General features: G+C 38.6%; 1 protein-coding gene across 1 annotated transcript in view; it reads left to right on the top strand.

Moving 5' to 3' along the window:
• The window catches only part of vegfc (vascular endothelial growth factor c), a 56143-nt gene that overhangs the window by 24082 nt on the left and 16878 nt on the right, over positions 1 to 15183 (top strand). The window contains exons 2-3 of the mRNA XM_034606151.1: positions 870 to 1116; positions 7898 to 8088. Of these exons, the coding sequence (XP_034462042.1) occupies positions 870 to 1116; positions 7898 to 8088 (438 nt within the window). The remainder of the gene's footprint in view (positions 1 to 869; positions 1117 to 7897; positions 8089 to 15183) is intronic.

The raw sequence follows: 15183 nt of genomic DNA, 5'->3' as shown, positions 1-15183 counted from the left end.
GGAAAATATTTGTTTAAAAAATTACGTTTGGTATGTTTGATATCCCATTATAATCTGGTTGACACCAGGTTATTTGTTGTAAACTGAATGTTACATCTTAATAATGTAAAGAGATGAAAACCTGCCTACCACACCCCAAAAGGTTTTGTTGTTCAGGTACAGCCTTATTTCTTATAACAGTAGCTTTACCAAATAATGTCATTTGATGTAGTAAAGGTGTGATTCATCCTTCAAGACGTGTGACTTGACTTAAGACGAATAAATGATGTACTCACAAACACTCTGATTAGAGCTTATCATTTAATGTGTGCTCTGTTATGCTGCTTGTTAAGCAGTACTGGTTAATAGTAAAATAATATAGGATGGTTTCTAAATGAAACAGGAAATTACCTGTGGGACCATGTAGCACAGGACTTTCCCAGACAGCTCACTTCTTACACAGCTCCTCTTTTGACACTTCAGACTACAGAGCTTGTGTGAAAAAGAGAGAGATAGGTCAGCTGAAAAAGAATTGGCAGGTTATCCGATTCTTGTGATTCTTGAATGAATATAATACAGATATGTCATCCACTTGTTAAGAGGTAGGCAATGTCTGTGTGAATAGGTGAATGGAAAAACTGTCAAGCGCTTTGAGTAGTTATGAAGACTAGAGAAGTGCGACATAAATACAGATCATTCTCATTTAATGGAGCCACATGAAAAAGAAAACTAATTTATTTAACTTGCCAAAGAAACACATCCATTTGTTCTCCCGCTTGTGCATCATGAACACCAAATTGTCTTGCCCAGTCAGATTCTAATATTCAGTTTGTATGGTAATGTGTATTAACAGCACTATTCTTAATGAGGTTGTTGTTTGTCTCTTCTAGGACTTTCCACCGAAGCCAGACATGGAGGAGATGCTGCGTTCAGCCTCCAATGTCGATGAGCTGATGAGTCTCATCTACCCTTCATACTGGGCGGCTCTGAAGTGCAGATCCAAGCTCTCTGCTGCTGCTGCTGCCTCTTCCACCTCCAAACTCTCTCAGCGGCCGCAGCCTCGCCGACTGAGGCCACCGGCTGATACAGAAGAGCCAACATTTGCTGCTGTCTACCTCAACTTGGATGTCTTGAAAAGTAGGTTTAAACTTTGTTTCATATAGTTTTTGAAAAAATATGAAGAAAGACTTGATAGATATGGCAGACTTTAAGTGACTAATGAAGAGTGTTTTTTGAGATAGTACTGTTGGCTTTGTTGTCATAAAATGTCTGCACCAGTTACAGCCCTATAGAAACAAATGCATCATATTATCTTGTCAATTCACAGAGAATATGGATGTAGTTATCACAGATAACTCCTGTTGTTGTATTGTTTTTTTGTCTTAAACTGAGTGAACAATGAAATAACAAAACTTCTCTTAAAGGGATAGTTCACTCATCATCTACTCACCACTATGCCGATGGAGGGGTGGGGGAAGTGTTTGAGTCAACAAAACACTTCTGGAGTCTCAGAAGTAAACTTCGTTGCAGCCAAATCCAATACAGTTAGTGAATCACAACCGCTTCTTCAGATGTAATAAAACAACAGAAAAAACAGAAAATACCTCCATAGTGCTCCCATGGTGTCATCCAAGTGTCCCCAAGCCCCGACATTCATATTCAACTCGAAACATGGTCATTTAAACAGTGTTTTAAGCCTAAGAGTCTGGAAATGGCGATGCTAGTGGACTAAGAAACACGATGGTGTGTCCGAGGGTCTGTGAATGCACCTCGTAGGAAGATATCAGTGGACATTTAGGCTAAAAACACGGTGTAAATTACCTCTTTTCAAGTCGAATTTGAATGTCGGGGCTTGCGGACACTTGGATGACACCACACGAGCAGCATGGAGGCATGTTAAGTTTTTTCTGTACATCTACCTCTGAAGAAGAGGACACCATTGACTTCAATTGTATTTGATTCTGCTGCTACGCTGTTTACCTCTGAAAGTGTTTTGTGGACTCAAACACCTCACCCACCCCTCTATCGGCATAGTGGTGAGTAGATAATGAGTGAATCAATTTTTTTTCGGTGAACTATCCCTTTAATCAAGGACTATTCTTACCAGACTTTTTTTTATTTTAAGTTATTCACAACTCGATTTATTGCCCATGGAATTTAATCAAAACAACAGTGTTGCTTGACATCTGGTTCATTTACTCAGAATCGTTGGCTCAGTGGGAGCAAATTAAAATTAAAACGTATTACTCATAAATGCAAATTTTGGAGATAAGGAAACATTCATGTTTGGAAATGAACTACACAAGATTATCCACTTTTCTTTCATTGGTCAGAATTTCTTTTTCACTGTCATGATTTTCACTTTTACGACTTCCTCAGTTCCACTTTTGACACAAGGCTATCATGTGGCTGGGTGTTACAGAGATGCATCCTCATTGGTCAGTGGCTTTTTCAAGGACAATCAATGGACAGTAGACAATGTTACTTTCTTCATCCTCTGCCTGCTTTCTGTATCAATGCAATACCAGAAGATGTTTTCACACCATTCAGCCCTCAAAATAAACTCGAAGTGATTAGTCAGCATTTTTTGCAAATATTTGCTCACCATAACTGCTGGTGGACAAGAAATAGTTTGGACCGAGGTTTTCCTCCAACTATAAATCAGTCAGGCTTTTTTTGGACTACACTACAATGCCCTACGTCAAAAACAATATGTCAGAGTTAATAAAATGAGGGAAAGAGGAGGATCTTCCAACATAAACAACATTATGAGGAACTGGACAGTATTCTGTGAGGAAGCAGCTGTGTGTTAGCAACATGTAAAGATGTCATTGAAGGGGAAAGTGTAGACCAAAGTGACGAGGTAAAACAATGCTCTTTATCTCTCTCTCTTCTTTTTACTTATCATCAAGTACAACTGATCTTTTTGAGATCAAAGATTATCTAAAAATACAGAATAAGTTGGAGTCAGCAGGCAATAATGGTTGACTAATAATAATACCTAACAGTTATCTCAACCCCCCCCCCTCCCCCCTCTCTCTCTTACACACACACACGCACACACACAACCTTAATCCTAACCGAAACCTAATTTTAACTCACTTAATCCCGAAACCAGGTCCTAACCTCCAAACAGCCGTTTGTGAGGACCACACACGCACTAACACACACACACATACTTTGTCATAAGGGTAGATATAAGTGATAATCCTATAATCAGCAATGATATTTGAAGCACTTCAAACACCTCAGATACTCCGGTTGAAGTCAGGAGTGTCATGAAGTAGTAACGTAATGTATCATCACCTGAAACAATCGGGAAACCAAGAAAGACAAACATATTTGCAGAGATGAAGTAGTTCACCCTGTACTGCTTCATCTCTGCAAGCTCAGGTTTAGGGTGACAGGCTAAGATGCATATGATCACCACCCTAACCATCTGTGTAAAGCTACTCCTGTTTGTCTAAAGTGAAAGCTAATTTGAGCCATAGAGACAAAACAGTATAAGCTCTACTCTTCTTTTGGTTTACTGATGACTGATTAGACAGTAGATTTTATTCTTTTATAAAGAATTAAACTTAATTTTAGTATTTTATTTTAGTATTTTATGAGCAGATATATCAGGTATCAGTTCACTTTTTTATCAGGTAAAGATGTCGCACAAGTCGCTCTGTCAAACAAGTCTCAAATATTCTTGCATCATAGCAGCTGTATTTTCAACATTTCATTAAATAATAATGAGGGACAGAGACACACAATTAAAGCTTTTCCTTAATGTTCTTGAGTATAATGTTACAATATAAGATGTTCATATTAAATATTAATCATAATATATACAGAAATGGGGTAAACATATGTAAAGGCCTTCTGCAGACTTCGGAGTGTTCCGCCAGTCAGAAAAGGGTGGATCTGTTACAATGAGCTAAAAATTCATGTTTTGGTCAGTCTAAACTAAGGGTTGTATAACAAGCTGATTAGGATGAAAAAAGGTTCTTTTGGGAGGCAAACCCACAAATGGAAGCCCGAAATAAAAATATAGAACTGTAAATTAGCATCATCGGTGCCCTTTAATGAAAAAAAAAAAGATGCTATATATTGATCAGATATGAACAGTTCATGTGGCACCTGAACATGAAATAAAATACATGTATTATATTTTCATCATCAAAATTCTACACCTAGTGGATGTCTGACAGTGCCTCCAAGCATCTGTCAGGTAAAGCCGCTGGTTGCCTGGCAACTGGCCTCCCATGGGTGTCTTAGGTGTCGCGGGAATGTCAACAACTCAGCGATGTTGTGCACTTTACTGTAGAGGTAAAAAGGAACCACCACGTAAACATTTTAGTTTGAGAAGAAAAGAAAGTTTCAAGAGGAATGTAACAACTCTTGTGTCGTCAGAGTGAAGGGGATGGATAAAGTGATCTGCCTCAAGTGCAAACAGGTGAATTCAGTGTCAAATCAATAAACCTACGACAAGTTCATGGGTGAAGAACGACTAAAACCTAGGGTGTCTTGAACAAAAAGTTGAAAGACTTGAGTTGGTCAAAGGACAATGTGCATATTGAAGATTTGAACAACGAGCTTGAAGTGGAACATGTAATGACATTGTTGTAAATTCCATGAATGTCTGAGCCAACATGCCACACAGTTCGTGCAGTTCGTGCAGTGAAATGGAAATGATCTGCCGCAGTTAAGATAGCTCTGTGACCTAACCCCCATTGTTGACCTGACCTGACACGTCTCTCTTTGAGCTCAACGTAAAACTACAGGGCCAAGGAAGGCTCATTACCACATTGTTTGACAGCTTCAAGGCTTTCCAAAGAAACCTGACACTGCTGCAGGGTGACCGAGTTGAAACATCCCCATTTAACCACCTACAAGCCTCTCTTAGACGAACATGAAGTTTTACATCACCTACCCTCAGACAAAAATCACAAAATGTTGGAAAATTTACAAGATGAGTTCTACTACAGATTGACATACCACAAGGAGTCATTCTAACTCTTCCAAGATCCTTCCAAGTACGTACCTGAAGAACAAGCTACAGAAGTGCAGTTTGAGCTCATCGACCTGCAGGAGAACTATGAGGCAAGTGTAGCATTTTGAGGCAAGAATCTCATTGAGGTCTACCAAGGACTTTCTCCATTAGTTTACCGTGGACTAAGGCAACATGCTTGGCCTCTTTGTCTTCGAACACCTTCTCTGCCATGGCCATCAACAAATCCAAACTTATATCCAGGCTGGCAGATGCCCATTTGCAATCAGTCCTTCAGATAATAACCACAGGCATGGAGCCAGACATCAAGAAAGTTGTGACCAGGAGTAACCAACACCATTAATGTAAGGAAGAGAAGCTATGTTGATAACACATTTCTAGTCATTGTGACTTATCACAATTGCTTATGTTTTGTGATGGTACACACGCTCTCTCTCTCTCTCTCTCTCTCTCTCTCTCTCTCTCTCTCTCCCCAGATTCCCATGTGCTGTATCAGCTTTCTAGCTTCTTAATGTTTAATAAATGAGATTGGTAATGGAATAATTTTGTTGTATGCATATATTTTTGGTGTGTGGCCCTCAAATTAAATTCTGGCTATTGGTGCTGAGTCATCAAAACCTTGAGAACCCCTGCTTTAGTATTGGCACAGCTCTTTAAGCTATGGGCCCCAGTGGCTCCATTAACAAGCTGAAGAAAACGGCTGTGTAGAAGCTGATTGACTAGTCCGATCACAATTTAAACTCAAATTGTTACTGAAGTGGGGTCCACATATAGGTGGGCATGGAATACGTGCTGTGTGAGCATGAGCAGGAATGAACACACTAGCAATAACCGAAGAGGTTACTAGTGTTCCACTTCCAACCTAATATGGTGAAGTGAATGAATGTCTATTGATATAGTTTGATAGATACAGCGTTCTTTTGCATATAACCTACCCTCAAAAGAGACAATAAGGACGTAGGTTGGGAACCCATAGGTTGATGCATATTTCTACTTGTTGTATTTCTACATGTGACCAATGTGTTTTAACAGTAGCTAAGATGTTACCTTAAAAACAAGTCAATTTCCCAGGATTTCCAGAGACAGATAATGTCTAGTCCACAAACATGTATATTCTCTCGCTGACACTTTGCTGCTGACCAATGATGATGCAGCCTTGTGAAACCCAGCCACCCTCATGAGAGCTTTGTGTGTGAAGTTCATCTGAAACTGCAGGTGAAAGTAAAAAAATGGCAAAAAAAGAGAAGACCAAAAAAGAGGAGGTGACCCTTGGAATGAATTTTGATAGCTTCATTTTACTCTGCACAAAGTGTGATTATACGTTCTGCACACAGTGTGTTGAGAAAGTATGGTTTTAAAATTTCCGTGCTCACACGAATAAATTGATAATACATTGAAATTTTTACATTTGGAAGATTCCATTATCCTAGTGCTGTCATAAATTGTAGTCTCTACATGATTGGAGTGAAACCTCTACTTGGGTCTAATGCACCCAAACTTCTATGCCTGTTGGAGGCAGGACTTCCTTCAGCCAAAGCTTTAGTGAGAGAAAAACAAGCCAGGTCTCTGACCAAGATGAGGCTGCATCATGGCTTGCTTGATGACCCCTTGTGGTATGTTCTGGAACTAATAAGAAAAGGGAACCAAGTCGTAACCTCAAATGGAGGAACAAAATCACATCGAGAGTGACCTACCAAGCCATCAACCTAGATATATCTGTCCAACCACTTAATAGAAGCACCACAGTGTACATTGAAAACCATTTAAGAGTGACTGTTACACAGCTCAGGTTGTCTTCTCACAGACTGCGAAGGTAGAGCCGTACTCCGGCTGAACAACGTATGTGTTTCTGTATGACTGGCATACAGAATGAAGGACACATACTTATATGGTGGATCCTGATGGCGGCAGTGGACAATGACTGTGGACTATAGTGGCATCCGATCTTGATGGTGGATCATGATCTTGGTGGCTGCTGACCATGGACTATGATTACAACAACGACCATTACTGACAATAATCCATCAATTCATTGACCTTCCATTATGCTACAAAGTGTTTATTCTAATCAATGCTGCAAATACCCTTATCTTTCTGATGTTCTCCTTTACACTTGACATCCATTGCACTTCTGTCCGTCCTGGGAGAGGGATCCCTCACATGTGGCTCTCTCTGAGGTTTCTACTTTCTTTTTTCCCTGTTAAAAGGGTTTTTAGTAGTTTTTCCTTACTCTTGTTGAGGGTTAAGGGCAGAGGATGTCACACCATGTTAAAGCCCTATGAGACAAATTGTGATTTGTGAATATGGGCTATACAAATAAAATTTGATTGATTGATTGATTGATTGATATTCCCTCACACACAGGATATCTCTTAGAAATATGGACACGACTCTACAGACTTGAGTTCACTCTGTGTCGACGTGAATAAAAGAACCTCAGTTATGTTACATACTTTTCTTGCAACATCAAAGTGCCAGTAAGCTTTTTGATGAATGATGATTCTGTATTTATGACTGTATTACTTTATTACGTTTTTGTCTTTTACTACAATTGGGTTTGTTTTGTATATGAAAGCCTTTTATATTGTCTGGACCCAATATACAATATAGGTTTGTGTCAATGAAAATAACTAATTAACCAGTCAATCACACTGAAACCCTTGATTGGGCTTTAATATCATTTCTTACCCTGAGTGGATCTCAGGGTACGAAATGACATTAAAGCCCAATCTCTTAAATTCACTTATAGTCAACAATTTTAAATATATCTCTTGACCACAGTTCTTGGTTTGCAACATTGACCTTTGTGTGTATTTCTGCCTCTTTTGTGTATTTCAGCTATTGTGCATTGCTGTCCATGTGCATAGAAAAAAATGACCTATTGCATTGCTGTAGAGGTGGTGACTCTGTATGTGTGTGCAGGTATAGAATCAGAGTGGAGGAAGACTCAATGCATGCCCAGGGAAGTGTGTGTCGACGTGGGCAGGGAGTTTGGAGCTCCCACCAACATCTTCTATAAACCACCCTGTGTGTCCGTCTACAGATGTGGAGGATGCTGCCACTCTGAGGACAAACAATGCAGGAATATCTCCACTGGTCACCTCAGCAAAACTGTGAGCACAAACTCTTTAATATTCATCTGTATTTGACGATTCTTTGATATGTTTTTGATCTGCAATGGTCTAATTCATGGCTCATATGTTTTTTGTATGTTTCATTTCTTTCATTTCTACTTTCAAACTCTAATTTAGAATGCAGTGCCCCAGATAATTACATATTTACATTTGAATGAATGACAGAGCCACTGTTCCCCAAATTAGTGGTGGTGTAATTTCTAACTGAAAGTGTTATTTTTACATACTTACTTCTATTGTTGCTAATATTGGTAGTAAAATCGGTAATTTGACCAGAGCGTAGTGATTACTCAGCGTATTAAAATGATCATGATTGTATTTAACCTCACCATCAACATCTGTAGTATATTAGTGACTGCTGCAATGTGATCAAATCAACATGTTGATGTTCAAACTCATAAGAACTCAATAGTCATTACAACATTTCTGCTCAGTAGCAATGCTACATTATTAGGCTCCTTGAGAACAAAAGAGATTTGAATCAGAACCTATCATAATACAGATTCAGTATTAGTTTTGTTAACAATATTGGTAATTGAACAAAAAGAGACAGACCTATCACAGATTGGGGAACAGTTTATTTATAAAATGAATGAATGAATCTAGTTGTGTTGATATTTAACACTGGACCAATTCAGGTCATTTGTAAAAAGACTTACACTATTGGTGCTAGTGTTTACATGTTTAAGTTACCAGGTCATAATCTGCTTTCTCCAGTAAACCAACATCTTGAAACTGATATTCAAACAAGAAAGCTGGAGATGGTGATTGGAGTTGGGGGGTCAATGACATCTAATTACCCCATTGCATTTCCTCTAAAGAATCAAAAAATGTTTGGCCATGAATTAGCAATAAATAACAGCTTTTTATAAGTATGCGTTTGCCTGAAAAAAAGACAGCTGAAGTTGAAATGTGTTGAATTCACACAAATTTTCCTTTTGTCATTGCCCTCCCAGCCTGCTCCAACATACACATACAAACACACACCAAAAACAGTCAGGACCTCAGGGTTAACACAGGGTACCGGTAAAATCATTAAGGCGTAGGTCGAGAAAAAATCTAATGGGCTGACCTACATATGTATGCGTGGATTTTCAGTAACAAAGTTGCAAGAGTCCCTGTGAAAGCTTTCTTAGATGATCTGTTTCTTGGTGTCTGTCATTTGCCTGGTGACTTAAGTGATCCTGAGTAGAAATCTGTGATAAATCACTGCTGAGAAATGATTAAGCCATGCTCGCTCTAATGGCTCTAAAACGTCCTAAGATTAAAGTGTGTAATACTAAATCAAATACAAATTCATTTTGAGACTTAAGAATGTAACATTGTTTCAGTACAACAAAGAGACCACTGCTACACAGTTAAGCAGTAGAGTTTAATGAAAACGTATATTCTGTTCTTTAAGCTCTTCTGATGCATTTCGTTTTGGCAGGTAATGACAATCAGGAAGAAAAATGCATAAGAGCAATAGGCAAAGGAGACAAAGAAAGAGGAAAAAACTAAAACAATGTAACAATGACAATGAATAAATCCTGAGAGCCCACTATGATGTGGTTGATGATCTCTTGAGACAAAAGCAAAGAGGTATATTGCCTATATTCAGAAATGGAGACAAATAGGAAGATAAACTTCAATAAACGTCAATGTGTCAGAAGATGTTTGGCTTCTCATTCAAAGTTGGAAAACAGCTTTTTGCAGAACCTTTATGTGACGTTTGTAGCTGAGTATGGAGATGTCAGGTCCGTCATCTTGTGCGGACACAGACCCTTTTAGTCTATAAATCTAAACAAGCAGGATAGATACAGCCTGTGTAAGACTCATTAAAATCTTCAACTAATAATAAACCTTATTTTACCTATATAGCAATAATATACTTTATTTATACAGCACCTTTTCAAAACACAGTTACAGGTTAAATTATGGCTGACACACAAACATGGTCTTTCAGATTTGTAAGATGTGGATCAAATGGCTGACGACACTGTTTGCTATGCCATGTCACATGCAATGCTAAGTCTGATGTTCGGAGATTTGGGCCGCAGGGAATGCAGATGCCCAACATACTCCCGTACCAAATCACCACCTAATGATGAGGTTACTCTGACCCCATGGTGTCTGGTAAAGACTGTGTGTGATTCAATTCAGCTCATACATTACCTCAGTGTACTTTACACTCTAAAGGTGGGAGGGGTCATACTGGCACCAGCCACCGGTGACCACATATAGGCTCATCTTGAACCTCTTGGAGATAATAAAGAGGAAACACTCTTTGCACCATAGTACGATATAAGCAGAAAGGAAAAGTCTCAGTGATTGACTCTGAATCTCATCACAAGGATTTCTAAAAAACAACTTGGAACAGAAGGAAGCCATGGCAGGGTGCTCTGCATGGTGTGGAAGGAGCTTTGAGGAGGTCAGCAGATGCCTTAGTCTGACATGGAAGGGACATTCCTGATGCTACTCTTTATCAAGTCCTCATGGAATCAGCCCCACAGGAAAGATAATCCTAGGTGTCCCTCTTTCAGCAATAAACGGACTTTAAAAATGCATCGAGTGTTGAGAATCATATGTTAAAAAAACATCAAGAATGTGTAATATTGCCCATGCTATGTTCTACAAAACAGAAGAGATGATATTTAACCCCAAGTCTCTAGTTGACATTCACCAGTGGTCATTCATGACCAGGCGATATAGTGCAGGTGGTCTGCTACAGGTACCTTGGACTTCACGCAGGTCAATATCTAGCCTAGACCATGTGGAGGATGTTTGATCCCTCATTTGAATAATTGTTTTAGGAAACCTTTAGTGGTCCTGTTAAGTCCACGCCTTTGTGGGTTGATACTATTTTCGTGGCATAATCAACCTTGCCCAACTCCAAGATTCAGGAGGGGTGGTCATAATGTTACTGATTTGTTCAAACTTCTGTGTGAATCTGAAAACATTAGATGTCGGTATCTATCACCAGATGTAGTAAAAATATACAGATGCTAAATCACAGGATCACCAAAGTAATTACGATTCATCATGTGGAGACATGATTGTACCTTGCTCTGACAGCTGTTGACATATTTCATTCTGGACCGGAGCGGTGGACTGAAAGCTTGTTATGTCTAGGGCTCCTTTACTAGTATGGCTAAATAATTCAATGGCGTATACTGGATATGCAAAATGATTGACTGTGGCTACTTTTAGAACATTGTCTCGACAGAAATTACATTTTTTAAATATGACATTTTATGTTTAGTCTATTCTATTTTCTGTTCTCTATTATTTATTTGCAATGTTTGAGCAATGAATGTACCTCGATTTGTTTCTTCCTATTGGGAGGTACCCAGACCAAGTTAAAGAGGAAAAGATTTTGTCATCCACATGGTGAATGTGTGGTAATGTTTTAAACAGCAGCAAACCAGAAAGTGGTACTATTGTATGCAATGACATAACGAACAGTGACAAGATTTGAATAAAATGCTGACAACAGAACAAACTGCCAAATACACTGTACAGTTAATTGCAAACAGCAGCAAAGTGTTACTTTGGCAGTAAACCTTACACCATTCTGAATGTTGTTGGCTTGATTCCCAGTATATCAGCCAGCAAAATTACTTTTTTAGTCGGGTCATCTTAATCATATATCAACACAACGAGGAATTTTCATTTAACATAATCCTAACAAAAACATACATTTATGGGTTTTTAAACATGCAGTGAAATGAAAAGTTATGTTTTAAATAATGTGAATTACATTTGACCCTAAAAGTAAGCCTGCTCAGGGGACATAAAAAACAACAATTTATATGAAACTTACATTGTAAATGCACAGTACTGTTTTATACTGTAAATCATCCAAAATGTTTTTTACACACATGGTTTTCTTAAAAGAAAAAACCCTCATATGCAGCTGGGGATATAATGCTTGAACTCGTCTTTAATTAACTGGCTATACTGTGTACGCATTAAAAGAAAGATATCATCTTCTTTTGGGACTAATGAGCAGGCAGCTAAGAGACCTACCCCCCCCCAGGCCCAGGACACATTCACTACCAACATTTAAGAAAAGTCACACCGTAGAGCATGAAACTGCCAAAAAGCTAATGATATCTCACTCAAAAGAGCTGAAGCATGCAAGCAGTATTTGTTGTTGTCTTGTTTGAGATGCTCATGTTTACTTTGGTGCACAATAACTCATGCCTTTTGCCATGAACCTGGAGCAGTGTTTGGCAAAACTGGATGGTGTAGATATTACAGCACATGTTTTTATTAACATTCTATAAACAGAGAAGATCCCCTTCCTGCAGATGGATGAACATATGAATGAAAAACATCAATATGTATGGAAATGACTCAATAACAAAACAGATCATCTTCACAAAGGGGCTTGATGAAGATACATAACATAGCATGGGTGATAATGTAACAGTAACTGCATCATGCTTTCACCCACTTTTAATTTTTTAAGGATTTCCGATGAACTGTAATGATTCAAGGACTTCTAATTCAGTTTCAACCCTAACACTAACTGCAAATCATAACTCCTGTACTCCAGGTTTGGAATTACTTCTCATTGGAGGCTACAGCCTATGATCACAACCGGAAGGACAACATCATGTAGATACAGAGATACATAGATCACCTGTAGATACATTTTATCAAACAGGATTTATATCAACATCAGGTTCCTGGGCAGCAACAACATCAACACATTAGCCAGTGTGTAGCTGAATGGCATGTGCGAGCACATACTCCAACAATACAGTGCAATGATTTTGATACTTCTATCAAAGACACAGACACTAATATCCTAACCTTAACCATCAGAACTACACCTTACCCTCACTTAACCCTTACTTAACCTTAAAAGTCTTAACCTTCAAACTACACTTCGAAACAATAGGGTCCTCGCACTGTCAGTGCCCTAACAATGAGAACCAGCCAAAACGTCTTTACGTTCCCAAAATATCCTCACTGCGTAGGACTATGCTCAAAATGGTCCTCACAAAAACATAAGTGCAAATCAATACACACACGCACGCACACACACACACAGACACACGGAGCATACAGAGTGGAAATATGATGGGGGACACAGTGGACAGTGACGTTAACACGAGTTGACAGCAACTACTATGCCTTTGAACATTAAAGAGTGAAAGGCCAATTACGAAGGTAATCAAACTATCTGTTCAACAAATAGGTTTAAGAAATAGATAAAAAGCAATAGATTAAGCTGTTTTGTCTACACCCTCCAGATGACATGTTGTATACAACCACAGCGCAGTGGTTGAGCTTATAACAAATTGTTATGGAGAAGCTAAAACAAAAACTGTCTGTAGTTCGAGTGATGATGTTAGTTTGTTATGAATCTGAGCCCCTGCTCCCTGCAGTGACATATCAATCAATTAATATGTTTCTCTATATGATATATTTTATCCATTGTTAACATTGCGCTTTATCTTGTCCCTGAGTCATTTTATCCTGCTTTATGTAAAAGTAAAGGTTATTTCTTAATTTTCTAATTTTGAATTTTCCTTCACTTCAATGCAAATGAAGTAATGGTGGCATTAGAATGTACTGGAGGAACCAAATTTGAACTTGTATTTATTTTTTTATAATTAACAAAAACATAAGTTACATAAGATTAAAAACATGAGTAACATCCCTTCTTCCTAAAGACTGCTGGAACTTATGTATCTTTGTAGATCCTCTGGATGCATGCCCTCTTCTGCAAACACTACAAAGCTACATCATTTAATTCCTTTCATTGCCCTGACAGTAGTAGCACAGTTTCTTCTTTTCATTTCATGTTCTCATTTTGAAGGCTCGGAATTTGTATTTGTATTTTCAGTTTTTCTTTCTTTCTTTCCTCTGTGATCCTATCCTTCCTGGCTCTGAGCCACTCTTCCTTGCTCCCTTGCAGCTATTTTCCTGGCCATATCTAAATTAGTGAGGTGGAGTAAAAGGTGGCATTTGGGTGGAAAAAGATAATCCGGCTCACAGGTAGTGGGTGCTGGAAGGAGATGGTACTAAACTTTTCCCAACTTTCCCAAATGCTCTACCAACTGATGGGACATCAGCATTGCCACAGTGGTGATGAGTGGTGTACTATTATAAATGGCTGATTGGTGTAAAATAACCCACATTGCTTTGGCTTGGTATACATCACAACTATGTCACTGACCTCGCCTGGCTTTACCATCTATTATGTGCAGACATAGGGTGAATTTGGGTAATGTGAGACAACAGGGAAATCTGGGACAGTCATTCTTTGTCGTTCCCTTAATGGGGGAAATATGCATTAAGGGTTTTACTGAAGTAAAAAAAAAGATAAACTAAAGAGATGTAGCACCAATGTCTGCAGTTGTCAGACAGGAGTTAATGGTAAATACAGCCTGTCCCTGTCTGTTTAAACTGATCTGGTTAGTTAACTAGCACATAATCAGTTAGCTCTCTTGGACAGAGAGTCCAAAAAGCAACGGAAGAGAGTCTGCCCTGTGGTCTGCAGCCATTGGTTTCACCAAACATGTAAAGAAGACAATGGGGTGATTGATGATGATGGTCTCTCTGCATGAAGCAAGGTGATTTAGTCTTTTTTTTAAAGCCTAATACAAGTGTCCCAGATAACTAAGTGACCTGTCCAAGATGATTAAATTCAGGCAGAATGTTCTTTTTTGGCACAAAGGGCACTAAAAGCTGTAACATGTCTCCTCTGGGTATGATATCTCATAGGATTACAGAAAGGTATAATATGTCGATCTAATGTGTAAAACAGATATCGTGCTAAGTCACAGAAGTCAAAATTGCTAAAAATGTCCCAGATTACCCAAATTCACCCTACTAGTTCAGCTCAGTCAGACAAAGAAAACCCAAAAGGTGTATCATAAATCCTAAAACAGCGGTGATGTTCAATGTACAAAGAACTGTCCTAGCCACACATACCTACGGGAAGAGGGGGAAGAGTAATCAAGGGCAATCTTTAAAGAAAGGAAAACATTATCTTATCATGTTTAACATTTATTTTACCTACTTCAGCTACTGTTAAATTGTAAATGGTCTGTATTTATATAGCATTATTCTAGTCTT

Source organism: Hippoglossus hippoglossus, chromosome 1 (assembly GCF_009819705.1).
Source record: "Hippoglossus hippoglossus isolate fHipHip1 chromosome 1, fHipHip1.pri, whole genome shotgun sequence".
In the NCBI taxonomy this organism is placed as follows: domain Eukaryota; kingdom Metazoa; phylum Chordata; class Actinopteri; order Pleuronectiformes; family Pleuronectidae; genus Hippoglossus; species Hippoglossus hippoglossus.
Note: the sequence above shows the minus strand (reverse complement) of the source record. Positions and strands in the feature narration are given on the sequence as shown.